General features: G+C 46.2%; 1 protein-coding gene across 15 annotated transcripts in view; it reads left to right on the forward strand.

The window, feature by feature from the left end:
* Positions 1-13,430: 13,430 nt before the first annotated feature.
* CFAP74 (cilia and flagella associated protein 74) overlaps positions 13,431-25,777 on the forward strand; it is a 74,792-nt gene continuing 62,445 nt past the window's right edge. For 2 of the 15 annotated variants that reach the window (XM_046663226.1, XM_046663225.1), the window contains exons 1-4: positions 13,431-14,342; positions 23,746-23,830; positions 25,306-25,390; positions 25,502-25,648. In XM_046663226.1, coding sequence (XP_046519182.1) covers positions 13,599-14,342; positions 23,746-23,830; positions 25,306-25,390; positions 25,502-25,648 — 1,061 coding nt within the window. In that variant the 5' untranslated portion in view covers positions 13,431-13,598. Of the gene's footprint in view, positions 14,343-21,227; positions 21,324-21,385; positions 21,759-22,137; positions 22,459-22,807; positions 23,015-23,041; positions 23,304-23,745; positions 23,944-25,305; positions 25,391-25,501; positions 25,649-25,777 lie in introns of those variants that run through there. The other 13 variants (XM_046663214.1, XM_046663215.1, XM_046663223.1 and 10 more) reach the window with 12 other exon arrangements.

Here is a 25,777-nt window from a genome sequence, read left to right on the forward strand (position 1 = left end):
GGGGGAGAACCCCATCCTCCAAGTGTGACTTCAGTGAAACTTTCGGAATCAACAAGAAGGGTCTCTGCGCGGCATGCCATTTCAGGTGAGGTCTGTGCTCCTCACCCGCACGTGGGCCCCCGCCCCCTTGTCTTGGCACCACTGAGAGCACAGGACAGGGGACCTGGTACCAGACCATGGGACAGTGATGAAAAAGAAGCTCGAACTTCAAACCTGAGCTGTTGGTCCCTGCGAGTGTAGTTAACTGCTTGGCGGTCCCTGTGTGTCTAGTTAACTGGTCAATGGTTCCTGCACGTCTAGTTAACTGCTCGGTGGTCCCCTTTGCTGATCTAACATGCAACGTGGTGGCTTCTCGGTCAGGCGGGACCCATGCAGAGCCCTGCGGTGCCGAGACCAGGGCAGTGATTGCTGCCTCTTTCTCAGTTCAGTGCAGGGAGGCCGTATGCTCTCCCATATGGCGCTGAGAAGGACAATCACGTATCTGACCCTGGAGGGTATGGAGACTCTGCGTCCTTGGTTAGCCCCCGGCAGTCACCACAAAAGCACGGTCTGCTGATCCACTAGATTCTTGAGCTCATCAGCCTGCGGCCATTTTTGCATTATTTCTTTTGGGGAGTCGATTTGCCAGGCGCTTGCAGCCTATGGGGGGATGGCACGGAGTCCAGGGTTTGGGAGGAGAGATGGCCTGAATCCACGGCAGCAGCAGGACAGGCCCCGGGCAGTAAAGGTGAGTCACAGGGATCTGGGAGGGGAGACTGCCCTAGCTAAATTTAAAACCCTGCCTGATGGATTTGTGAGGTTGCTTTATTATTTTCCTAGGAAAATGCACCAAGTCGAGAAAATGGCAGTGACACAGAGAAGAATTTTCTTGAGCTGAGAGTGTAATTATTAATCCTGTGATTTTCAGATGGAATCCATTCATTTGGAGAAGCAGAGGGAACTTGGCAGAAAGGATCAAATGGAAAATACTCCCGGCAGCCTGAGGTCAGCCGTCTACCCAAACAGAGGGGGCCCTGCCCCAGGAGACCGGCTTAGAGTTGCTGCTGTTTTTAGTAATCGAGGCCCTGAGAATGATTAAACCATCAAACTCGGCCACTCAGAGAGTATTTTCACACGAGCCAAATGGACCTCCATGTACAATCGCTCTTCTTTACTGTGGAGAAGGCAGAATTCTATTCTCGTATTTTATGTTTTTTAAAGAGGCAATTTCAATTCTTTCATGTGATAGAAAATGTTCGACACAAATTAACATTCCTGACAAAAGGGCTGTCTATCAAGTGAGAAAAGCATTCAGCTTGCGATGCGAGCAGGACTGGATCGGCAGCACGAGAACTGCTGAGAAGGGAGGCTGGGGAGACGAGACTCCACCCTGCACCCACCGGCAGGCCGCTCCGGATCCTGAGAGGAAAGCACCGGGCCCTCAGCCTCTCTGGTCCGCACGCTGACCCTCTGCGCAGGACGCTGGAGGAACACAGCGGGAGATTTGCTGGAATCTTTTTCCAGCTTGAGATTTGAATACGTTCCTTAACTTCCTCAAGAAAGGCCCCTGCACAGATCAATATTCACTTAACAAATATTTATGGGCTATTCATCCTACTATGTGCCAAGTATTGGTCTAGACGTTGGGTATGAATAAGATATAAAAGGTCCCTGCCCCACTGAGCTCACTTTCTAGAAGGGAGAAAACGGACAGTCAGTGGGTAAACAAACAAAAGAGACTGTTTGAAATGTATACGCGCTGTGGAGGAATTTAAGCAGGATAAAAATAAGAAAGAATAGCTGTGTTGAGGGTGGGGGGGCACTCCAGACGGGGGTCAGGAAGAGCTGAGACCTGAATTCTGTCCTGTCCCTTCTGGAGGACCAGCCAGCCACATTAAGAGGCAGGTAAGTGTTCCCAGCAGAGAAGGGAAAGTGCGAAGGTGCGGAGGCAGGACGGACTGGCTGTTCAAACCGGAGCCAGGCCAGGTCAGCGCCGGCTGTGATCGAGCAGGGAGGAAGGGCAGCAGAGAGAGCCAGGCAGGAGCCAGATCACGCACAGCCCCTTCGGTTGTGGACTGGAGCCCATGTCTCATTTTTAATCAGCTTTATTGGGACGTAATTTACACAGAATAAAATTCACTAATTTTAAACATACAATTTGATGGGTTTTGGGATATGTGTAGGTTGTACAACCACCAACATAAGCACGACACTGCACATTTCCACCACCTCAAAAAGTTCCCTCCTGCCCCTTTGCAGGCAACCCCCAGCCCAGCCCTGGTCCCGAGTAACGAGAGGAGTCTGCTTCCTGTCACTCTGGTTCTGCCCTTTCTGAAACACCATATAAATGGAATCATGCAGTATGAAGCTGGCAGCCTTCTAAAATGGCTCCCAATGACCCCTGCCTCCCGGTCTTGTGCAAACCCCTCCCCTGGCGTAGGGTCTGGACCGAGTGACTTGTTCCAATGATGCGTCCAAAAGCGATGAGACACTGCTTCCGAGGACAGCTGGTAAAGGTCTGTGACTGCCGTCTTGCCGACTCTCTCTCTCCCTGGCTCACTTCCATGAGGCCAGCTGCCGTGTCACGAGCTGATGTGGCAAGAGGCTCACGGGACAAGGAACCAGGAGACCAGGCCTCCGTCCAACAGACAGCGAGGAGCTGACTCCCGACACGGCCGGAGTGAGCTGGGAGGTGGGTCCTGCCCCGCTGAACCTCGAGATGACGGTGCCCTGGCCACCATCTTGACTGCAGCTTTGTGAGAGACACTGAGCCACAAAAACTGGGGGAGAACCGTGCTGTTTGAAGCCACGCGTCTTTCGGGAATTTGTCAGGCAGCAGGGGACGATGGGACAGCAGGCTATGTGTCTGACTTCTCTCACTTTGCAGACTGTGTTTGAGCTTCATCCACGGTGTTGCCTGGACCAGTCGTTTATTTGTTGCTGCTGAGGAGCATTCCACTGATGAATATACCTCAATCTGTGTAGCTACTCACCTGCCCGTGCACGTCTGGGCTGTGTCTGGCTTTTGGTTATTAGGAGTAAAGCTGCTTTGAACACTCAAGTATAAGTCTTTGTGTGGACACACGTTTTCACTTCTCTCGAATAAGTACCTAGATATGGGACTGTGGGGCTGTAAGTGGAGTGTATGTTTAACTTTATAAGAAACCACCACTCTGTTTTCCAACATGGCTGCACCATTTTGTATTTCCACCAGCGATGTAGGAGATTTTAAGATGCCCTGCCTCCTCATCAACACTTGACTGTGTCTCTAATTTTGGCCGTTCCTGTCGCTATGCAGAGACATCTCACTGGGAATTGAATGTGCATTTTCTCAATGGCTAACGACACTGAGCATCTTTTTATGCGCTTATTTATTTGTTCAAATCTTTTGTCCATATTTAAAAATGAGATTGTTGGTCTTCCTATTATTGTAAGCATTCTTTATATGTTGTAGATACAAGTCCTTTGTTGGATATATGTTTTGCAAATATTTTCTCCCAGTCTGGGGTTTGCCTACTCATTTTCTCTTATTTATTTATCTATTTATTTACTTGAGTTCATAATAGTTCCATCATTGTGAAATTTCAGTTGTACATTATTTCTTGTCTGTCACCACATAGGTGCTCCCTTCATCCCCTGTGCCCACATGCCACCGCCCTTCTCCTGGTAACCACTGAATTGTTTTCTTTGTCCATGAGTTGTTTATATTCCACATATGAGTGAAATCATCTGGTGTTTGTCTTTCTCAGTCTGGCTTATTTGGCTAAGCATAGTTCCCTCCAGGTCCTTCCATGTTGCAAATGGGATGACTTTGTCTTTTTTCTGGCTGAGTAGTACTCCATTGTATATATACACCACATGTTCTTTATCCAATCATCAGTCGATGGGCATTTGGATTGCTTCCATGTCTTGGCTATTGTGAATAGTGCTGCAATGAACATAGGGGTGCATAGGTCACTTTAGATTGTTGATTTCAAGTTATTTGGGTAGATACCCAGTAGTGGGATAGCTGGGTCATATGGTATTTCTATTTTTAGTTTTTTGAGAAATGTCTGTACTGTTTTCTATAGCAGCTGCACCAGTTTGCGTTCCCACCAGCAGTGTATGAGGGTTCCCTTTTCTCCACACCCTCTCCAACATTTGTTATTTTTAGTCTTAGTGATTATAGCCATTTTAGCAGGTGTAAGGTAGTATCTTAGTGTAGTTTTGATTTGCATTTCCCTGATGATTAGTGATGTTAAACATCTTTTCATGTGTTTATTGCCATCTGTATATCTTCTTTGGAAAAATGTCTATTCACATCCCCTGCCCAGTTTTTGATCAGGCTGTTTGATTTTTTGTTGTTCAGTTGTGTGAGTTCCTTATATATTATGGACGTTAACCCCTTATCAGATATATGATTTGCAAAAATTTTCTCCCAATTGGTGGGTTGTGTTTCGGTTTTGATCCTAGTTTCTTTAGCCTCGCAGAAGCTCTTTAGTCTAATGAATTCCCACTTGTTTATTTTTTCTTTTATTTCCCTTATCTGAGAAGACATGGTGTTCAAAAATATCTGTTTAAGTTTGATGTCAAAGAGTGTACTCCCTATATTACCTTCCAGGAGTTTTATGGTTTCAGGACTTATCTTCAGGTCTTTGATCCCTTTTAGGGTTATTTTTGTGTATGGCGTGAGATAATGGTCTACCTTCATTCTTTTGCATGTGGCTGTCCAGTTTTCCCAACACCATTTATTGAAGAGACTATCTTTTCTCCATTGTGTGTTCTTGGTACCTTTGTCGAAGATTAGCTGTCTGTAGATGTGCAGTTTTATTTCTGGGCTTTCAGTTCTGTTCCACTGATCTGTGTGCCTGTTTTTGTACCAGTACTATGCTGTTTTGATCAGTATGGCTTTGTAATACATTTTGAAGTCAGGGATTGTGATGCCTCCAGCTTTGTTCTTTTTTCTCAGGATTGCGTTAGTAATTCGGGGTCTTTGGTTGCCCCATATGAATTTTAGGATTCTTCACTCTATTTCCATGAAGAGTGTCACTGGGATTCTGATTGGGGTTGCATTGAATCTGTAGATTGCTTTTGGGTAGTATGGACATTTTAACTATGTTTATTTTTCCAATCCATGTGCATGGAGTCTCTTTCCATCTCTTTATGTCATTACCTATTTCTTTCAATAACGTCTTACAGTTTTCCTTGTATAAGCCCTTCACCTCCTTGGTTAAATTTATTCCTAGGTACTTTATTCTTTTTGTTGCGATTGTAAATGGAATTGTATTCTGAGTTCTCTTTCTGTAAGTTTGTTATTAGAGTACAGAAATGCAACTGATTTTTGCAGGTTGATTTTGTACCCCGCAACTTTACTGTAGTTTTTAATTATTTCTAATAGTTTTCTGATGGATTCTTTAGGGTTTTCTATATAAAAGATCATGTGTCTGCAAACAGCGAGAGTTTCACTTCTTCTCTCCCTATTTGGATTCCTTTTATTTCTTTTTCTTGCCTAATTGCTCTGGACAAAACCTCCAGTACCATGTTGAATAAGAGTGGTGATGGTGGGCATCCTTGTCTTGTTCCTGTTCTCAGGGGGATGGCGTTCAGTTTTTCCCCATTGAGTATGATGCTGACTGTGGGTTTGTCATATATGGCCTTTATTATGTTGAGGTAATTTCCTTCTATCCCCATTTTGCTAAGATTTTTTTTATCATAAATGGCTGTTGGATCTTGTCAAATGCTTTCCCTGCATCTATTGAGATGATCGTGTGGTTTTTATTCCTCATTTTTTTGCTGTGGTGTATCACGTTGATTAATTTGCAGATGTCGAACCATCCCTGTGTCCCTGGTATGAATCCCACTTGATCATGATGTATGATCTTTTCGATGTGTTGCTGTACTCGGGTTGCCAATATTTTGTTGAGGATATTTGCTTCGATGTTTATTAGCGATATTGGCCTGTAGTTTTCCTTCTTTGTGTTGTCTTTGTCAGGCTTTGGGATCAGAGTGATGTCGGCCTCATAGAATGTGTTAGGAAGTCTTACATCTTGCTTAATTTTTTGGAATAGCTTGAGAATGATAGATATTAAATCCTCTCTGAAAGTTGGTAGAATTCCCCAGAGAAGCCATCTAGTCCTGGGCTTTTATTCTTTGGGATGATTTTGGTCACTGTTTCAATTTCTTTACTTGTGATTGGTCTATTCAGATTCTCTATTTCTTCTTGAGTCAGCTTTGGGAGGTTGTAAGAGTCTAAGAATTTATCGATTTTCTCTAGATTGTCCATTCTGTTGGTATATAGTTTTTCATAGTATTCTCTTATAATCCATTGTATTTCTGTGGTATCCATTGTTATTTCTCCTCTTTCACTTCTAATTTTATTTATCTGAGCTTTCTCTCTTTTTTTCTTTGTAAGTCTGGCTAGGGATTTGTCAATTTTATTTATCTTCTCAAAGAACCAGCTCTTTGTTTCATTGATCCTTTCTACTGCCTTTTTTGTTTCAATAGCATTTATTTCTGCTCTGATTTTTATTATTTCTCTCCTTCTGCTAACTTTGGGCTTTGTTTGCTCTTATTTTCTAATTCAATTAGGTGTAGTTTGAGATTGCTTATTTAGGCTTTTTCTTGTTTGTTAAGGTGAACCTGTACTGCGATGAATTTCTCTCTTAATACGACTTTTCCTGCATCCCATATGAGTTGGTACGGTATGTTTTCATTTTCGTTTGTCTCCAGATATTTTTTGATTTCTCCTTTAATTTCTTCAATGATCCATTGCTTGTTCAATAGCATGTTGTTTAGTCTCCCCATCTTTGCCCCTTTCTCAGTTTTTTTCTTGTAGTTAATTTCTAGCTTTATAGCATTGTGACCAGAAAAGATGCATGTTATTATTTCAATCTTCTCAAATTTATTGAGGCTTGCCTTGTTTCTCAGTATATGGTCTATTCTTGAGAATGCTCCGTGTGCACTTGAGAAGAATGTGTACTCTGCTGTTTTCGGATGCAGTGTTCTATATATGTCTATTAAGTCTGATTGTTCTAGCTTTTCACTTAATTCCACTGTTTCCTTGTTGATTTTCTGTCTGGATGATCTGTCCAATGATGTGAGCGGGGTGTTGAGGTCCCCTAATATTGTTGTGGTATTGTTAATATCTTCTTTCAGATTTGTTAATAGTTGCTTTATGAACTTTGGTGCTCCTGTGCTGGGTGCATTGATATTTATAAGTGTTATTTCTTTTTGATGGAGGGTCCCTTTGATCATAATATATTGCCCCTCTTTGTCTCTCTTTACCTGTCTTATCTTCAGTCTAGTTTGTCTGATATAAGTATTGCAACACCCGCTTTCTTTTGTTTGCCATTAGCTTGGAGTATCGCCTTCCATCCCTTCACTCTGAGCCTGTTTTTGTCCTCAGAGCTGAGTTGTGTTTCCTGGAGGCAGCATGTTACTGGGTCTTATTCTTTAATCCATCTCGCCACTCTGTGTCTTTTTACAGGAGAATTCAATCCATTTACCTTTAGGGTGATTGTTGATATATGAGGACTTAATGCTGCCATTTTATCACTCGTTTTCCAGTTCTCCTGCATTTCCTTTGTTTCTCATCCTGCGTGTTTTGGTCGACCCATCGAGTTATGCAGTTTTTTATGCTGTGTTTCTTTGCTTTCTCCTTATTTATTGTTTGTGTCTGTGTTCTGCTTTTTTGTTTAGTGGTTACCCTGAGGTTTGTATTCAAGATATTGTGGATAAGATAGTCCCTTTTCTGATGGCCTCTAATTTCCTTAGACTAAACCAATTCAGTCCCTTTCCTCTTCCCCTCCTAAGTTGTTTTCCTCACATCTTATTCCATCTTGTGTTGTGAGTTTATGGTTAAAATAACATGATTATCTTTGTTTTTGGTGTTTTCCTTCCCTTTGTCTTTAAAGCTATATTTGATTATTTGCTGTCCTTCTCTGATTCTGTCTACCTGCTTAACTCCTTACTCCGTGCTTTGTAACCCCTTTCTCCCCCCCCCCCCTTTTTTTTTCAGGCATGAAGGCCTTCTTGAGGATTTCTTGTAGGGGGCAGTCTCATGGCTATGAACTCCCTTAGGTTATGTTTGTCTGGGAAAGTTTTTATTTCTCCATCATATCTGAAGGATATTTTCTCTGGATAGAGTATTCTTGGCTGAAAGGTTTTGTCCTTCAAAGATTTTAATATGTCATTCCAGTCTCTCCTGGCCTGTAAGGTTTCTGCAGAGAAATATGCTGAAAGCCTGATGGGAGTTCCTTTGCAGGTTATTTTCTTCTGCCTTGCTGCCCTTAGCATTCTTTCTTTGTCATTCAGTTTTGCCAGTTTCACTACTATGTGCCTTGCAGTAGGTCTTTTTACATTGACGTATTTAAGAGATCCGGCAGCCTCTTCCACATGGATTTCCATCTCCTTCCCCTGGTTTGGGAATTTCTCTGCTATTATTTCTTTGAACAAGTTTTCTGCTCCATTGTCTTCTCCTTCTGCTTCTTGAATACCTATCATTCTTATGCTGCATTTCCTAATCGAGTCAGATATTTCTCGGAGACTTTCTTCATTTCTTTTCAGTCTTACTTCTCTCTCCTCCTCTATCTGGAGCATTTCAACACGTCTATCTTCGATTATGCTGATATGCTCCTCTACGGTGTCCGCTCGAGTGTTCAGGGAATCCATATTTTGTTTTATCTCTTCCATTGTGTCTTTCATCTCTAATATTTCTGATTGATTCTTCTTTATAGTTTCAATCTCTTTTGTGAAGTAGATCCTGAACTCGTTGACTTGTTTCTCTACATTCTCTTTTACCTCGTTGAGTTTTTTGATGATACTTGTTTTGAATTCTTTGTCATTTGGATTACATATTTCTGCATCCTCAGGACTGAATTCTGGGCACTTGTCATTTTCTCTCTGGTCTGGAGATTTGATATAATGTTTGATAATGCTAGAGGGGGTGGTTCCACTTTTATGCATCCTGGTATTATTTGGTTGCAGTTACCTCCTATTGCCACTGGGTGGGGGTCAAAAGCTGCGTATTCTCCAACCTCTGCCGTCAGCTGAAATCCCAGGGGCGGGAGCCACATAGAGCGGCTGGGGGTAGGGGCACTTTCTCCTGCATGTTCTTGGGGTTTTCTCACTCTGCTCTTGCTATCTGGTTTCCTGGGGTGTTGGCTCGATACAGTCACCCCCACGAAAGCTCTCGCCCTGGTGGAGGGCTTCTTTCTAGGCTGTACGGCCCCTCAGGAGTCCTTGATGTTCCCACAAATGAGCATTCCTTCCCTCCACCGTTCCTTCCCTCTCCGAGGCCGCCTGTGGCCCTGGATCACAGTCCTTGGAGGGGGGAGCAAAGTTCTCTCTTACCCCATTCCACCTCCTCCGAGGGGCCTCCAGCCTCTGTGTGCTCTGTCGTAGGGCTACATGGATCTCTCCAACATTTTTGTGTTGTATTAGGATGTCCTCTGTTGGCATACGGATGCCCCTTTTTGTTGTACGTTGGAGGGGAGAGATTAAACTCACTCCGCCATGATGCCGATGTCACCTACCCCTACTCACTTTCTTAACAATACCTTTTGAAGAGTCAAAGTTTTCATCTTGATGAAATCCATGTGGTCCATTTTCCTTTATCATTCGTGTTCCACCTGCACCCCCGCCCTGCACGGTGGCCTGGAAGCTCTCTCCAGGAATAAGCTGGGGCCATCGAGCTCTCACCTCGTGTGCTCCTCCCTCTCTGGGATCACAGCCCTTAGTTCCCTGGTGTCCAAAAACTTGACAACTGTTGTCCCACAGTTTGTTCAGTTTGTAGGTGTTTCGGGCAGGAGGGGAACCTGTCCCTGTCACTCCATCTCAGTCAGAAGCAGAAACCTGCCTTCGCTTTTTACAAATGTTTTTAAATAACAGCTTCACAGCGAGAGGATTCTTGTACCGTGCGATCACCCTCCTGTCTGAGAGCTGCTTTCTCTGGTGCAGACGTTTAGGTTGTGAGTGTTTCGTGCTTGTTTTTCTTTTCCTTTCTTTCAGGATTTTCACATCATTGCTCCATTGACTCCGGTTTCTCACGAGAAGTTTGCTGATGTTTCTTTGGTGCTCTGTATGAAATGTGTCTTTTCTGTGAGTGTTTTAAAGAGTTTTTCTTTATTTCTCATTTTCACCAGTTGGATTATTGAGTCTCAGTGTGATTTTCTTGTATTTATTCTGCTTGAGGCTTGTTGAGCTTCTTGGATCTGTGGGCTTGTAGTTTTCATCAAGTTGGGAAGATTTTCACCACTTTGAGTTTCACCAACCTCTGGACTCCTCGCCAGGGTGTGAAATCTCATACCCCGAGAGAATGCTGGAAGCCAATGAACCCTGCCTGTCAGAGTCTCTGTTTCACCCCCCTTGATTGGGCACCCTCAAAACCCATTACCCTGGATTCCCCCAGACAGGAACTGCTGCACCTTCTTGCAGCTCCTTTGGCTTCCGGCCCCTTCTCCCTCATCAGGCCCAGTGCATATTTGATGAGGTTATGACCGAACTTATCCCTAGCTGTCAGCCTGGCAGTCAACAGACGGGTCAGGGGCAGATCCTGAAGGAGACCCTGTTGCCTTTTTTGGGAGGTCCCTGCAGTGTCCTCCCATGTGAGGGGAGTGCTAGCCCCTCCTAGAGACGGGTGAGGCACCTTTGCAGGCTCTGGAGTTTCAAAAGAGTCTGGGGAGCCAAAACCTTCTGGGGCATCCACCTATAAATCGCCACCCCATATGTCAAAGTCTTCCCAACCAGGCCCCTGACTTTGGTATAGCAAATCAACTGTGACCAACATACAGTCATCTTTGAAGCCCAACATCTCTAACTATTCAGTCCTTGTCCTGGGACCAGCTTTTCCTTTTCTCCCACTGAAGGAGACACGGGCCTCTTTATAAACTACCAGGAAGTTCTGGCCTTCACACTTAGTTTCAATTGTGTGTTAACTGTCTCCAACCTTTCATGATCCCTCTGTATGGTGTCAATGCAACCTAATAACAGTCAGATCACTGTACTGTTCTTGTATGCATCTTCTTTGTCCTCCCAAACACACATCCTTCTCAATCACCATACCAGCCACCATTCTCTCAATTTATTATTGGTGGAAGTTTTACCAATGGACTGCCACCTTGTTCAAGGCACCTGCATACAACCTGGGATGGGCTCCTCATTGCCAGCTGCTGGCTGCCAGCTCACTGCCGACGGCTGCTACAACAGTTATCAGAATGGTAGCTTAGTATCCCAGCATCCTTCAAAGGTGACCAATGAGGATGTTATTTAAAAAATGAACTCATGGATTTTAACATATTTGACGTGCTTCAACCCATCATAGTTACTTTTCTTTTTGATCCTCAAAATGTCCTTACTTTGGCCAGTGGGAGGCCCTCCAAATTGGCTAATGAATCCTCTGACGCATGCTAGAATCTTTGATAATTTCCTTGCTTTCTGTCGATAAGATGCTCCAGGATCATCTTGCATGTTTTCTGCCTCAGATCTGAACTCAGTCATTTTTCTAAGAAGCTATGGTTTCTTTTAGTAGGAAATGGCGCATAGGAACAACAGTCGGTGCTAAGAGTACTCGTTGCTACTGGACTGGAGGTAGTTTTCAGACCAGTGCCGTCCACAGGAACGGTGGGCACTTCTCACATCTGCACCGTCTAACATGCAGCTGCTAGCCGCGTGGGTCCCCAGAACACTTGAAATGTGGCTATTGCGCCCGAGGAATGGCACTTTAAATTTTATTTAATGAAAACGTCTTTACTGGGGTAAAATACACATAACAAAATTTACCATTTTAACCATTTTTAACGTACAGTTCAGCAACATTATGCACACGTCCATTGTTGTGCAACCATCACCACCGCCCATCTCCAGAACTTCTTCACCCTCCCAAACTGAAACTCTGTGCCCATTGAACACTAACTTCCCACCCCCTCCCCCAGCCCCCGCCACCTCCTTCTACTTTCTGTTTCTATGAATTTGACCCCTCTAGGGACCTCATAAAAGTGATTCCAACAATATTTGTTCTTTTGTGTCTGGCTTATTTCACTCAGCACAACGTCCTTGAGGTTCAGCCATGTTGTAACATGTGTCAGGATTTCCTTCCTGAGGCTGAATAATTCCATTATCTGTATATATCACATTTTCTTTTTCCATTCATCCATTGATGGACATTTGGGTTGTTTCCACCTTTAGGTTATTATGAATAATGTTGTTGTGAACATTGGTGTACAAATATTTGTTCAAGTATTTAATTTTAATTAATTTAAGTATAAAAAGCCCTGTGTGTCCAGTGGCTACCATACTGGACAGTTCTAGACCTTTCAGTGGACAGAGATAAGAAATATGTTTTAAAAGAAAAAGATCATATTAATTCATACTAATATTTCCTATTGACACACAGGATTACAGATTTTTCAGTTCTTATTTTATATTTGTCTATTCTCGCCTGCTGAAAATACTGGTTCCTAATATTTTCATACAGCTTATTTGCTTTATCCCACTTTATATAACTCCAGAACAGCAATACCAACATTATTACTAAGACCAGGATTACTGCAACAATTTAAGATTCCTCCACAGCTCCTTTTGTCCTTGGGACGTAGTCTACTAGGTATGTACAGTCAAATTGTTGGGTTTAAAGTCACTTGAAATTATCCTTTTCTCTATGGTTAAGCCACCAACCTGACATACAGTTAGGTTCATTTGTTTCATTTTGTTTCCAATTTTTAGGAATTATTTTTTCCTATTTTGATTTACTTTTGGTTTTATAATTACACAGTCCCATAGCCAAATGTACAAGCACATTTAGAAAAATCTAGTTTCTACTCCTGTCCTCCTGCTTCTTGTTGGTAATCATTTTTATGTTACCTTTGTTTTCTTTTTTTTTGAGAAAGATTAGCCCTGAGCTAACTACTGCCAATCCTCCTCTATTTGCTGAGGAAGACTGGCCCTGAGCTAACATCCATGCCCATCTTCCTCTACGTTATACGTGGGACGCCTGCCACAGCACGGCTTTTGCCCAGCGGTGCCATGTCGGCACCTGGGATCCGAAGCGGCGAACCCCGTGCCCCGGAGAAGCAAAACGTGCAAACTTAACCGCTGCGCCACCGGGCTGGCCTCCATATGTTACTTTTTAATGTAAGAAAATACACATGCATGTATATTCTTATTGCCCGCCCCCGCCTTCTTAGATAAAGTACTTTACACACTGTTCTGAATGTTCTGGAGATCACTCCTGGCAGAACGTAGAAACAGTCCCCGTACCTGTCGCAGCTGTTCCATGGTGCAGCCACACCACCGCCTCCTCCATCCCCTCCTCTTGGCGACACGGGGCTGTTCTCAGTCTTTTGCTGTCCCTCCCTTCTCTAGTAGGAAGCGCTTTAACCGTGAAAGTGGAAAGGCCCAGAGAAGGAAGCTAACAAGAAAGAAGCCCCACGACTTGGGTAGGGTGGGGAAGAGACGTACAATCCTCTTAGAAAAACTCTCTCGGGCTGGTATGGTGACTCAGTTCTGTTCCTCCAGTCCAGAGTCCTGAGAAGGGAAAAAACCCGGGCTCACTCGGGGAGAGGGGGGCGGAGTGGCACGGTGAGACCTGCTAACTCCCGCGGCTCGCACAGACGCTGCGCTTTCTGTAAGGCTTAACGGCTGTGATGCAGCATCCCCGGCTCACCCGAAGGACTTCCCGGGCCTCTCCGTGGCAGAGGAGCCACTGGCTAACGCCAGCTCGCGGAGGCCGGCCGCCTTGCAGGTCACATGCAGGCGAGGTGCCGGAGGGCGCCGGGCTCCGCGAGGGCAGGGGGCCCGCCCGATGCGCTCGCCCGCCCGCGTCTCCGCTGCGCTCGCAGCCGGGCCAGGCAGGGGGCACAGACGCGGGGGCCGTGCAACGGGCGACCGGGCCTCGGACAGGGTGGCGGGGACCGGACAATGCGTCGGGGAAGCCCAGTTCGCCTCCCGCCCAGTTTGGCGTAGTGTGCGGGTCTCCCATCTCCAAAAGCGAGGGGAAAAGCCCAATTTTATGTGAACTCTGCTATTTTTTAAAGTTGCGAACTAATCCGAACTTCGGCCGGCGTGGGCCAACCAGGGCAGGCGGCCTGGCGCCGGGTCCGGGCTGCGGAGCAGCCCTGGGCTCCCCCCCGCGGCGGCCTCGGCCCGACCCGGGGCGCGGGGCGCGAGCGGCGACCACGGGCGCCCCGAGCCCGCGCCTCCCGCTCCGGGCTCGCGGGGCCGCCTCCGCCTCACTGCGCCTGCGCCGGGACCGAGCCACCGCCCGGCGGGGGAGCGCGGCGCGAGCACCCCCCGCCCCCGGCAGTGGAGCTGCCCGTTGCCATGGAGACGCCCGTCCAAACCGCGCCGCCAGCCGCCGAGGAGCCGACCCCGCGCGGATCAGCCCGGAGGTGGGTCCGTTCGCCCGGAGCCCGGGGCTGGGCTCGGGGGCTTCGGCCGCCCCCCGGGTCAACGCCTTCGCCGCTGCCCGAGAAGTAACCGCTGATGGGGTCTCGCCCCTGTTAGCCGCGGGGACCCCTGGGCGCAGGTGCAGCGGGCTCCGGGTTCTGCTCCTGGCCGCGCAGCGATGTGGCCACAGCGCACTGTGAAGCGTTGAGCAGAACCCGAGGGGGAGGCTGGCGGTGAGCAGGCCGCATCCGAGGGTCCGGGCGGGGGAAAGGCCGGGTACCATTCTTGACTCCAAAGTCGCCCCAATTTGGTGTTTAAAAGGATAAGCTGTTTCTGGAAGTGGATAGGCCTCTCTACTTTTGTTTTCCATAAGCGAATACTCCTTTTCTCTGCTCACATCTGTGTATCTAGCAAACATTCCCTGAACTTCTGTGAGCCAGGCACTGAGTGAGGCAAGGCGTGAACCTGCTCGGGCATCCGCAGGTGGAAAGAATTCCCCGATAGGTCTTCTCTGCAGACGGACGGTGCACAAATTCACATGCACGGTTTGAAGACTGGCTGTAAAGCGAACATCGGTAGCTACCGCCCAAGTCAAGAAATAGAACCGTGCCAGCACCCGGGAGTCGCCCCACCACACCCCGGCCACGCGCAGCCCGTCTCCAGACCTTAGGCTGGCATCTGCGATTCTAAGTTCCTGGCTTCTCTTTAGTTCCAACACCTACATATACACCTAAACAATATAGTCAAGTTTCACCTGTTTTTAAACTTTATATAAGTGGAATAATACTGTATGTATTCTTTTTAATTTTTGAATCAGTCCCAAATTTACATAAAAACTGCAAGTTGAGCACAAAAACCTTCTTTTCCTGAAGCATTTGAGAGTATGTTGTGTGCATGGTGCCCTGTCTCCCACAGATACTTCAGAGTGTGTTTCCTACGCGGAAGGACGTTCTCCAGCATAACCACAGCAGGACCATCAAAGTCAGGGGCTAACATGGACACGTCCTACGTCTAATTCTCAGCCCGAGACGAGCATGCTTTGCCAGTTGGTCCTATAAAGTCAGGAAATCAAAAGGATCCATCTGGGACCGTGCGTTGTACTGAGGTGTCATCCTGTTTCTTTAGTGTCCCTCAGTCCAGGACATTCCTCAGCCTTTCCTTGGCTTTGTGGCCCTGAGTCTTTGACGGTTACAGGCCACCTCCTTTGCAGAGAGCCCCTCCATTTGGGTTTGTATGATGTCTCCTCGTGGTTGGTTCCCATTATGTATCTTTGGCAGGAAAGGATGCCACGTGCTCACTTTCTGCTCATTCCGCCCTGTCGGGCGCCTCACGGTGGTCCGTCTGTCACGTTACTGATGATGTTTGCTTTGATCACCTGATTAAGGTGGTGTCTGTAGGCGTCTCCATGGGAATTTACTTTTTCTCTCTGTAAGTAACAAGTATTTTGTTGGGAGGCACTTGGAGGCCGTGTAACTCTGTCGTCCCCCCAGGCGTGATTTGGGTGGCTCTATGGTGGACACCTTCCCTGCCTGGGCTCTCATACCTACGCTGAACCGTCCCCCGTGGGGCTGGTTCCTCCCACTCAGGCTCTGACGTCCCACTCTGGGCCTCAACCCTCTTCCCCACCCCACAGCCATCCCCCTCACCAGTCAGGCTCTGACACCTGCTCGGGGCCACTGTGGATCCCGCTTCACCTGCCCCCCCCCCCCCCCCGGGGAGCCTACTTTAAAAGTGAAAGGATGGGAGGAGGAAAAGCAGTTGATGTGCCTGGGTGCCTTCCTCCTCTCAGCTGTGTTTAAGACTCATCCACGCCACTGCACACAGCAGTAGCTCATTCAGCTTCATCACCGAATAGCCCCCCACAGGACGGAGCCTGCCGCCCTGTGGACGGCTGTGGAGTTGCTGCCATTATGAACGCTGCTGCTCCGTGAGGTCTCGCATGTATCCTGGTATTCACGTGTTATGAGTGGAATTGTGTGTCTCCTCAAAAAAAACCCATCTGTTATTGGGGTCACCCCGTGGCATAGTGGTTAAGTTTAGCACGTTCCGCTTCGATGGCCCAGATTCGTGGGTTTGGATCCTGGGTGTGGACCTACACCACTCAACAGCCACACTGTGGCAGCAACTCACATATGAAGTGGAGGAAGACTGTCAACAGATGTTAGCTCAAGCCAATCTTCCTCAGCAAAGCAAAACAAAACAAACCCAAAACTCATATGTTGAAGTCCTAACCCCCAGTATCTCAGAGTGTGACTTCATTTGGAAATAAGGTCATTGGGGATGTAATTAAGGTGATGCCATGCTAGAGTAGTGTGGCCCTTAATCCACTATGGTGGGTGTCTTTATGAAAAGGAGGAATGTGGACATAGACACGCACAGAAAGAGAACCTCATATGAAGATCACAGGTAGGCTGCCGCCGGCAGGGAACTACCAGAACCAGGAGAGAGGCCTGGGAGAGATCCTGCACTGTGCTTCGGAGGAGCCTGGCCCTGCCGGCACCTTCATTGCCAATTTCTGGCGCCCAGAACTGTGAGAGAATACATTTCTGTGGTTCTGACTCCCAGTTTGTGATACTTTGTTGTGGCAGCCCCCGCGAAACCAACACAACATCCAGGAGTTTCTGTGGGGTACGCACCTCCAAGAGGACTTGCTGAGTCAGAGGGTACGGTGGGCAGAATAATGCCCCAGAGAGGTCCGTGTCCTCATCCTTGGAACCTGTAAATAGGTCAGGTTACGTGGCAACAGGGAATTAAGGCTGCAGATGGAATTAAGGTTGTTAATCAGCTGACTTCGAGGTGGGGAGAATGTCCTGGATGCCCCAGGCATGCCCACTGCAACCACAGGGTCCTTATAAGTGGACAAAGAGTCAAGAGAGCGAGCCCGAAAGGTTGCAGCGTGAGAAAGACTCTGCGTGAGGTTGGTGGCTTTGAAGATGGTGGACTGGGACCTTGAGCCAAGGAATGTGGGTGACCTCCAGAAAGTGGAAAAGGCAAGAAAATGAATTCTCCCCTCCACCTCCAGAAAGGAATGCAGCCCTGGTGACACCTCGATCTTAGCTCAGTGGGATGCATTTCAGACTTCTAACCTCCAGAACTAGAAGATAATACACTCGTGTCAAGTCACTGAGTTTGTGGTAGTTTGCTCCAGCAGCAATGGGAAAGTAATGTAGAGTGTATATTTATATATTTTTAACTTTCCTAGATAATGCCGAACTCTTTTCAAAGTACTTGTCCCAGTTTTCACTCCCACTGTTAGCGTGCGAACGTTTCCGCTGCTTCGCGCCCTTGCCAGCACCTGGTGTTGTCAGGCTTCGAATGTCGTACCAAGTCTGATGACTGCGTAAGGATAGTTCCTGGTGATTCTAATTTGCATTTCCCTAACTACAAATGAGGTTGAGCAACTTCTAGTTTATCACCAAGAAATGGTTTATCCTTCAAACCAGGATTCTGCTAAGGGTTACAGGGGCGCTGTCGGCGATGCGGGAAGACAGGTGTGAATGAGGGCCGCCCCGCTTACTGGCCGTTTGAACGCCCTTTATAGTAAAGTGCCCTGTAGCGTCTTGCGTTTTGCTGTCGGGCCGTCCGTCTTCTGCACTGGTTTGTGGGTGTTCCTTGCCTGGTCCGGCGGGGAAACTGTTGGGTGAGGTGTTGCATTTGTCTTCTGCTTTGTAGTTTTGTTTAAGTTTCCTCAGGGTGTCATCTGGACAGGAGTTTTTCATTTAAATGTATGTGACTCTATCAGCTCTTCCTCTTGTGTGTAATGCTTTTCATGTCTTGTTGAAGAAACCTTGAGGGGCCAGCCCAGTGACATAGTGGTTAAGTTCCCGTGCTCCACTTTGGCGGCCCACGGTTCACGGGTTCAGATCCCGGGGCTGGTCCTACACACCACTCACCAACCCATGCTGTGGTGGCAACCCACTTTCAAAACAGAGAAAGATTGGCACAGATGTTAGCTCAAGGACAATCTTCCTCACCAAAAAAAAAAAAAGGAAAAAAGAAACCCTGAGATCATGAAGATGCCCACCAAAAGTAGACTTTTGCTCTTCACATGCAAGTGTTTAATCTATGTGGGACTGCTTTCTGGGGTGGACGCCCAGTTTCTCAGCGTGTTGACTGAAATGTCCGTTCCTTGCCCACTGCCCCACTGCTTGCGTGTACGCGCACACACGCACTCCTGCGGGATTTTGGGGCGGTTAGTGAGTCTATGGAGCAATTTGGAGAGTTGGCGTCTTCACAACATTGTCTCCAGTCCTTGAATGTGGACCTCTCCATTCATTTATTTATATTGGCTTTAGTCTTCTTTTAGACTTTTATTACAGAGAATTTGAAACTCACAAAAGTGGGGAAAATGCTAAAATGAGCTCCCAGGTGCCCATGACCCGCTTCAGGAGTCATCGGGATCCTACCACTCCTGTTTCATCTGCTTCCCCTCACCTTTAGTTTTTGGTTGATGAATTTGATTTTATTTATTTATATTTTGCTGGGAAAGATTTGCTCTGAGCTAACATCTGCTGCCAATCTTTCTCTTTTTTCCTCCCCAAAGCCCCAGTACACAGCTGTATCTTTTTTAGTTCTAAGTCCTTCTGGCTCTTCTACGTGAGCTGCCGCCACAGCACGGCTGCTGACAGACGAGGGCTGTGGTTCCACATCTGGGAAGCAATCCTGGGCCACCGAAGCAGAGCACACAGAACTGTAACCACTAGGCCATCGGGGCTGGCTCTGGTTGATGAATTTTAAAGAAAATCCCAGGTATAATATTTCACCTATAAATACTTCAGTATTCAACTCTAACAGATAAACACTTATTTTTAGCATAACCAAAAAATCATTATCAACCCCAACAAAATTTAATTTAATTTCTTAATAAAACCTAACACCAATTTGTGTTCATTTTCCCACATTATCTCAAAAGTGTCTTTTAGGGGCCGGCCCCATGGCCAAGTGGTTAAGTTCATGTGCTCCGCTGTGGCAGCCCAGGGTTTCACCGGTTCGGATCTTGGGCACGGACATGGCACCACTCATCAGGCCATGCTGAGGTGGCATCCCACATGCCACAACTAGAAGGACCTGCAACTAAAATATACAACTATGTACTGGGTGGATTGGGGGAGATAAAGCAGGAAAAAAAAAGTGTCTTTTACACTTGCTTGCTTGAATCAAGATCCCACATTGTGTGTGGTTGACTTGTCTCTTAAAGCCCTTTTAATTTAAAACAGTCCCCCCCTTCCTTTTTCCCCCCATGACATCCATTTGTCAAAGAAACTGGGTCATTTGTTCCCTTTATTTTTTATTTAGATCTCCTTTTTTTGGTTTTTTTTGGTTTTTTTTTTTTTGAGGAAGATTAGCCCTGAGCTAACATCTGCTGCCAATCCTCCTCTTTTTGCTGAGGAAGACTGGCCCTGAGCTAACATGCATGCCCATCTTCCTCTACTTTATATGTGGGACGCCTGCCACAGCATGGCTTGCCAAGCAGTGCCCTGTCCGCACCAGGGATCCGAACCTGTGAACCCTGCACCGCCAACCTGGAATGTGCAAACAACCGCTGCACCACCGGGCTGGGCCCCAAAGAAGTTAATTTCTAATGCAAGTTTGCTAAGTTTTTTAAAAAGTATAAATGGAATGTTGAATTTTAGCAATGCCTTTTTCTACGTTTATTGAGTTGATCATATAACCGCCTCCTTTGGTCTGTTCACGTGGGGAATTAAAGGGATCCCTAATGCGAAATGAACCCATCTCTGTCGTGATCTGTTGTCCTGTTTGTGTGTTGCTGGATTCAGGCTGGTAATACTTCCCTTTGGACTTTTGCGTCTGTGCTCCTGGGTGAGGCTGGGCTGCCGTTTCCTTTCTCTACTTTGGTAACAAAAGTTGAGCGAGCACCATGACATAAGCCGGGGGGGGGGGGGACCTCCTGGTTCCCTTCCTGGAAAAGCATGTGTGAGACTGGAACGTTTTGTACCTCAAGCGTTTCATAGGACTGAATAGCAAAGCCTCTGAACCTGGAGTTTTCTTTGTGGGAACATATTTGACTATTAATTGAATTTCTTTTATGTTTATGGGAATTTTCAAGTTTTCTATTTTTTTCTTGAAATAATTTTGGTTAGTAGTGTTTTTCCAATAATTTTTCCATTGTCTCAATTTCCAAATTTACTGCCATAAAGTTGTTCATGACATGTTTTTGTTTTTTTAATGTCTTTTGTTCTGGTATGGATTATTTGTTCCTTCTCTTTTTATTTATTGGTTTCATTAGAGATTGTTAATTTTGTAAATATTTTAAAAGTACAAACTTTTGGCTTTGAGGAGCATCTCTATCACGTTTGTTTTTGTTGCATTAATTTCTAATCTTTTTTATTTTCTTCCTTCCACCTTTTCTGGGTTTATTTTGCATTTGTTTTTGTAACTTCTTAGTTGGATGTTGAGCACATTGATTTTTAGCCTGACTTCTTTCCTAATCTCTGTTCTGTCTGCTTTACCTACATTCAGTTGGGTATATAATATCTTCATTATAAGTCAGTTCAAGATATTTTATAATTTCCATTATGATTTTTTTTCTTTGACCCATAAGTTATTTAGAAGTGTATTTCTTATTTTCCAAAAATAAGGTGGATTTATAGTCCTCTATTTGTTACTGATTTGGGCTGATTACTCTTGGTCAAAGAACGAGCTAAGTAGGGGGCCGGCCTCGTGGTGAGGTGGTTAAGCGTGCACATTCCACTTTGGGGGCCCGGGGTTTGTCAGTTCAGATCCTGGGTGCGGACGTGGCACAACTTGGCATGCCATGCTGTGGCAGGTGTCCCACATATGAAGTAGAGGAAGATGGGCACGGATGTGAGCTCAGGGCCAGTCTTCCTCAGCAAAAAGAGGAGGATTGGTGGCAGATGTTAGCTCAGGGCTAATCTTCCTCAAAAAAAAAAAAAAACGAAGAAGCTTTGTATGATTTTAGTCCTTTGGCATTGATTGAGACCTGCGTTGGGCCCAGCACACAGGTTCGTCAGTATTCCGTGCACGCTCTGAGGGAGCGCTTGCCGTTCTGCTGCTGCTGTTTGCATTCTGTGTGTCCACAGGGCGCGACCTGCTGATGATGCTGTGTACATGGGTGTCATTAAGGACTTGCTTTATCTGGTTTTGCTGTCAGTTCCTGAGAGAAGTGTGTTAAAATTTCCCACTAGCATTTGTACTTCTGGCTTTCTCCTGGTTCTGTCAACTTTGCTTTTCTTATTTGGTGGCCCTGTTATTGCGCACGGCTGGGTTTAAAACTGCGCTGTCTTCCTGGTGCGCTGACCGTCTGGCCCGCCGCGACCGTCTGCACCACGCAGCCGCTGCTGCCTCGAGCGTTTTGTCTGTTTCTAGGTGACTCCGCCAGCTTCCCAGTCAGGGTTTCTGCAGCCACCTTCTCCGGACCTTTGGCGTGCGGTGCTTCTGTGAGCTTGCGCTGCGATGTCTCTCACAGGAGGGAGTCAGCTTCTTCTTGTTGCTGTTGTTGGTTTTTTAATCTAATTTGATAAGATCCTGTTCTTTAGCCTGGCCATGTAATCTGTTTATTTGCTTGCCTTCACTTAGATTTTGGCCTGATAATTTCTTATTTTCTTGTCGATTCTTCAAGGTTCATGAGACAATTAAAATACAATTTTACCCAGCTTTTTGGCTGTGCCGTGGCGGCCGGCATGCGGGGTTTCGGGGCTCGTTTTCCGCCTGAGGGTCAGTCCTCACCTCCGTCCACAGCCAGTTACCGCTCACCCTTCCGCTTCCCAGCCTCTGTCTGGTTCAAACTTTCTCCTCCCGTTTGCCCTGTTCTTGCAGAGTGGTGTGTTGGAAAAGCTGAACCCTTCGCTGTCGTTTTGGTGAGAATTTAAGAGGCAGCAGTGGAGGCCCCCTGTCTGGAGCTGCCGTCTTTTTAACTGGACGTTCAAATAGCATGTGGTTTGGAGTGATCGTCTTAAAGGAGCTGTGTGTGTGACGTGCCACCTCCCATCAGACTGTCGTCTGTTGAGGCCGCGAGGAGCACTGGGGCCCACAGCTCAGCGCAGACCGGGCTTGACCACCTTGTAAATGTCCCCTGAAGGCCCTGCCTTCACAGATCAGCGGGTTCGCAGATGTTTTCCGGCGGGAGGAATGTTGTCGGTACAGTATTTCAAAATAAGCTTTAAAATTCTGCCTCTGAGGACTTGAATGCACAATTGCTTGTAGCATTTAAAAAAGTTAACCACTGGCATTGATTTATTAATGATTTACCCAGGAAATGTTAGGCTTTGAAAATATTTTTCAGTGAATTGTTCTGAAGCAATCGCTAAATTAAGCAATGAAACAAGCTCGTCTACCGTTGTAGCATCTCGTGCATAATATCAAGATTCTGCACCTAAGTTCTACACAGGCAAGCGGGAACATTCCCAAAATGATAACCACAATGTAATGAATATTTTGAAATTCCTTAAGAATTGTTTTTGAACTGTGGCTGTGTGGTGTGTTACAGAGAGAACATTAACAGGCTGGAACACGCACACGTCTTAAAGTTGCACACACCTGTGTAACCGTCACCCAAAACAAGCTACCGAGCGTCCCCTGCCCCCACCGTCCCCACAGCCCTTCCCCTCGGCTCCACTGCCTGCCTCTAACCCGGAAACCACCAGTGCGTCTGGTTTCTACCCCCGTCCATTAGTTTCGCCTGCTCTTGGTCTTGGTATGTCGTCTTCTGCGTCTGGCTTCCTTCATTTGACATAGTGTTTCTGAGATCATCCATGTTGTTGTGTGAACCAGATGTGGTTCTTTCTTACTGTTGAGTGTTACTCTATTGTATGAATGCACCGGAATTTGTTATCCAGTCTCATACCCATGGACGTTTGGGTTGTTCCCAGTTTGGGGCTGTTACGAATAAGATTGCTGTAAACATTCCTGTGCAAGTTTTTTTTGTGGCTGTGTTTTTGTTTCGCTTGGGTAAATACCTAGAAACAGGATTTCTGGGTCATATGGTGAGTATATGTTTATAACATTTAGTGTTATGATTTAGTATTTAGTCTTTTTGATTTTAGGCATTCTAATAAGTGTGTGGTAGTATCTCATTGTGGCTTCAGTTGCCATTTCCCTCATGACTAATGAGGTTGCACAAAGTTTCATGAGCTTACTGGCCATTTGTATATCTTCTTTTGCCGTGTCTGTTTTAAAATTCTTGCCCCTTTTCAATTAGGGTTTGGGCTTTATGTTGTTGATATTTAGGAGCTCTTTGCATATTGTGGATACAAGACCTTTGTCAGATATGTGTGTGCTGCAAATATTTTTTCCAGGTCTATGGCTTATCCATTTTCTTAATGTCTTATAAGAAAAATTGTTAATTTTTGTGAAATCCAATTTTTTAGGTTTTTAAAAAAAATCTGTGATCTTGTTCATCTATGTTTTGTAATAATTTTCTTGTAGCTAATTTCTGCCCTCAAGATGGAAGAAGATGCTAGCCTATTCCCTGAAGGGGAGCTTTTGGACGGCGTCCCACTCGTGGAAGGTGGTAATAAAGGTCTTCTCATGAACAGCACACGTTTCAGCGGCGAGGATGACAGACAGCGTGCCTCCCAGGCACCCCTGACGCCCTTTTTCAGAGAGACTACATCGTTGAAACACGTATTTTCTCTCAAAGAGGGAGCTTATGATATTCTGTCTTTAACTGAAAGAATAATAAATTATGGCACAGAATTTTGAAGGTGGCAGACCAGTTTTCTAGTTTCCAATGTCTCAATTGAGAAATCTGATGCCATTTTTATCCCAATCCTTTGAATGTGACCTATTTTTGTTTTCTTTTCCTGGAAGCTCTTAGATTAAAAAAAAAAATCTCTGATGATATGAAATTTTTCTAAGCTCTGCCTTAATTTTGGCTGGTGCTGGGCGCCAGGCAGGACAATTCGATCTGCAAGCCAATTTCCTCGGCTCTTAGCCCACCACCCCGGCTGCTGTTTCAGCGCTGTCTGGTAGATTAGATGCCATTTGCTCACAAACTTCCCATCGTCTAAAATCGTGCAGCCTCCCCTCGTCCACCGCCTTCCCTCTCCTCTTCTCCTTGTGACTGTGGATTGGTGCCTTTTAGAGCCCCTTTTCAGTCATTTCTACTGAGATTTAATGAAAGAGTGGGAGAAACCCAATAGTTCAATTTGCCGTGTTTTGCTGGAAGTCTGCAGGGATTCTCTAAGACAATAATTAGCAAACTTTTCTTGTCAGGGATCCCCTTTACATTCTTAAAATTTATTTAAGACCAAAAGAGCTTTTGTTTATGAAGGTTGTATCTTTCAATGTTTACTGTATTAAAAGTTAAAGCTGTGAGGTTGGCCAGGTGGCGCAGTGGTTAAGTTCTCACGTTCCACTTCGGTGGCCCGGGGTTCACTGTTTTGGATCCCTGGTGTGGACATGGCATCGCTTGGCACGCCATGCTGTGGTAGGCGACCCACATATAAAGTAGAGGAAGACAGGCATGGATATTAGCTCAGGGCCAGTCTTCCTCAGCAAAAAAGAGGAGGATTGGCAGCAGATGTTAGCTCAGGGCTAATCTTCTTCAGGAAAAAAAAAATTAAAGCTGAAAATTTATATTTATTTACTCACTTAAAATAGCAATGATGACCCTGTTATATGGAGCAGACAGAGTCTGGTTTAATGGAGACACCTGGATTCTCACATCGGCATCTAGTTAGTCTGTTGTGATATCACATGTCATGTGGCCTCTGGAAAACTCCGCTGTACACTTATGAAACAAGAGCAAAAAAGACAAATAATGTTTTAGTATTGTTACAAAAATGGTTCTGCCTTTGCAGACGCCCTGAAAGAGTTTTAGGGAACGCCCTAGGGTGCCCTGGACCACACTTTGAGAACCACTGCTCCGAGATGCCGTCACCACGGCTGTGCATCAAGTCTGAGGTGTAGAGATTTGTCCTCGAACTTTAGACTTTAATGTCTAGGTCTGCTTTCTCTGTGTTTAATTCTTGCCTCCATTTCTAGAAAAAGACAAACTAGACGATGCAGAGTTTGAGGTGGAACCTCTTCCTCTGGAGGCTGAGGGCCGAGCCAACTTGGGATGCCACAGGTAATGCACCTGGGCAGCGGCTTGCCTCCACGGAAGGTGGAGGTGGCACGGGGGTAGGTCACGGGGAGGCCATCACCACACCACGGCAGCTGGTGTCCTTTCTTCATCAAGTCCACAGAAAGAGCGGATCGCTGATGCTGAGGGAAGGAAGAAGAAAGCCACCGTCCAAGAGAGAATGGAGGCACTGTACCTGCGGAAGAACTTGAGCCACCTGGATAAGCTGCACGAGGAAAAGGATCTTTTCATTCAGAAAACGAGGTGAGCAGTGGTCAAGGTGAGGAGGGCCCAGGTGAAGGGTGCGGAGGTGAGGGGTGCGGAGGTGAGGGGGGCCGAGGTGAGGGGGGCCGAGGTGAGGGGTGCGGAGGTGAGGGGTGCGGAGGTGAGGGG

Source organism: Equus quagga, chromosome 5, assembly GCF_021613505.1.
Source record: "Equus quagga isolate Etosha38 chromosome 5, UCLA_HA_Equagga_1.0, whole genome shotgun sequence".
Classification (NCBI taxonomy): Eukaryota; Metazoa; Chordata; class Mammalia; order Perissodactyla; family Equidae; genus Equus; species Equus quagga.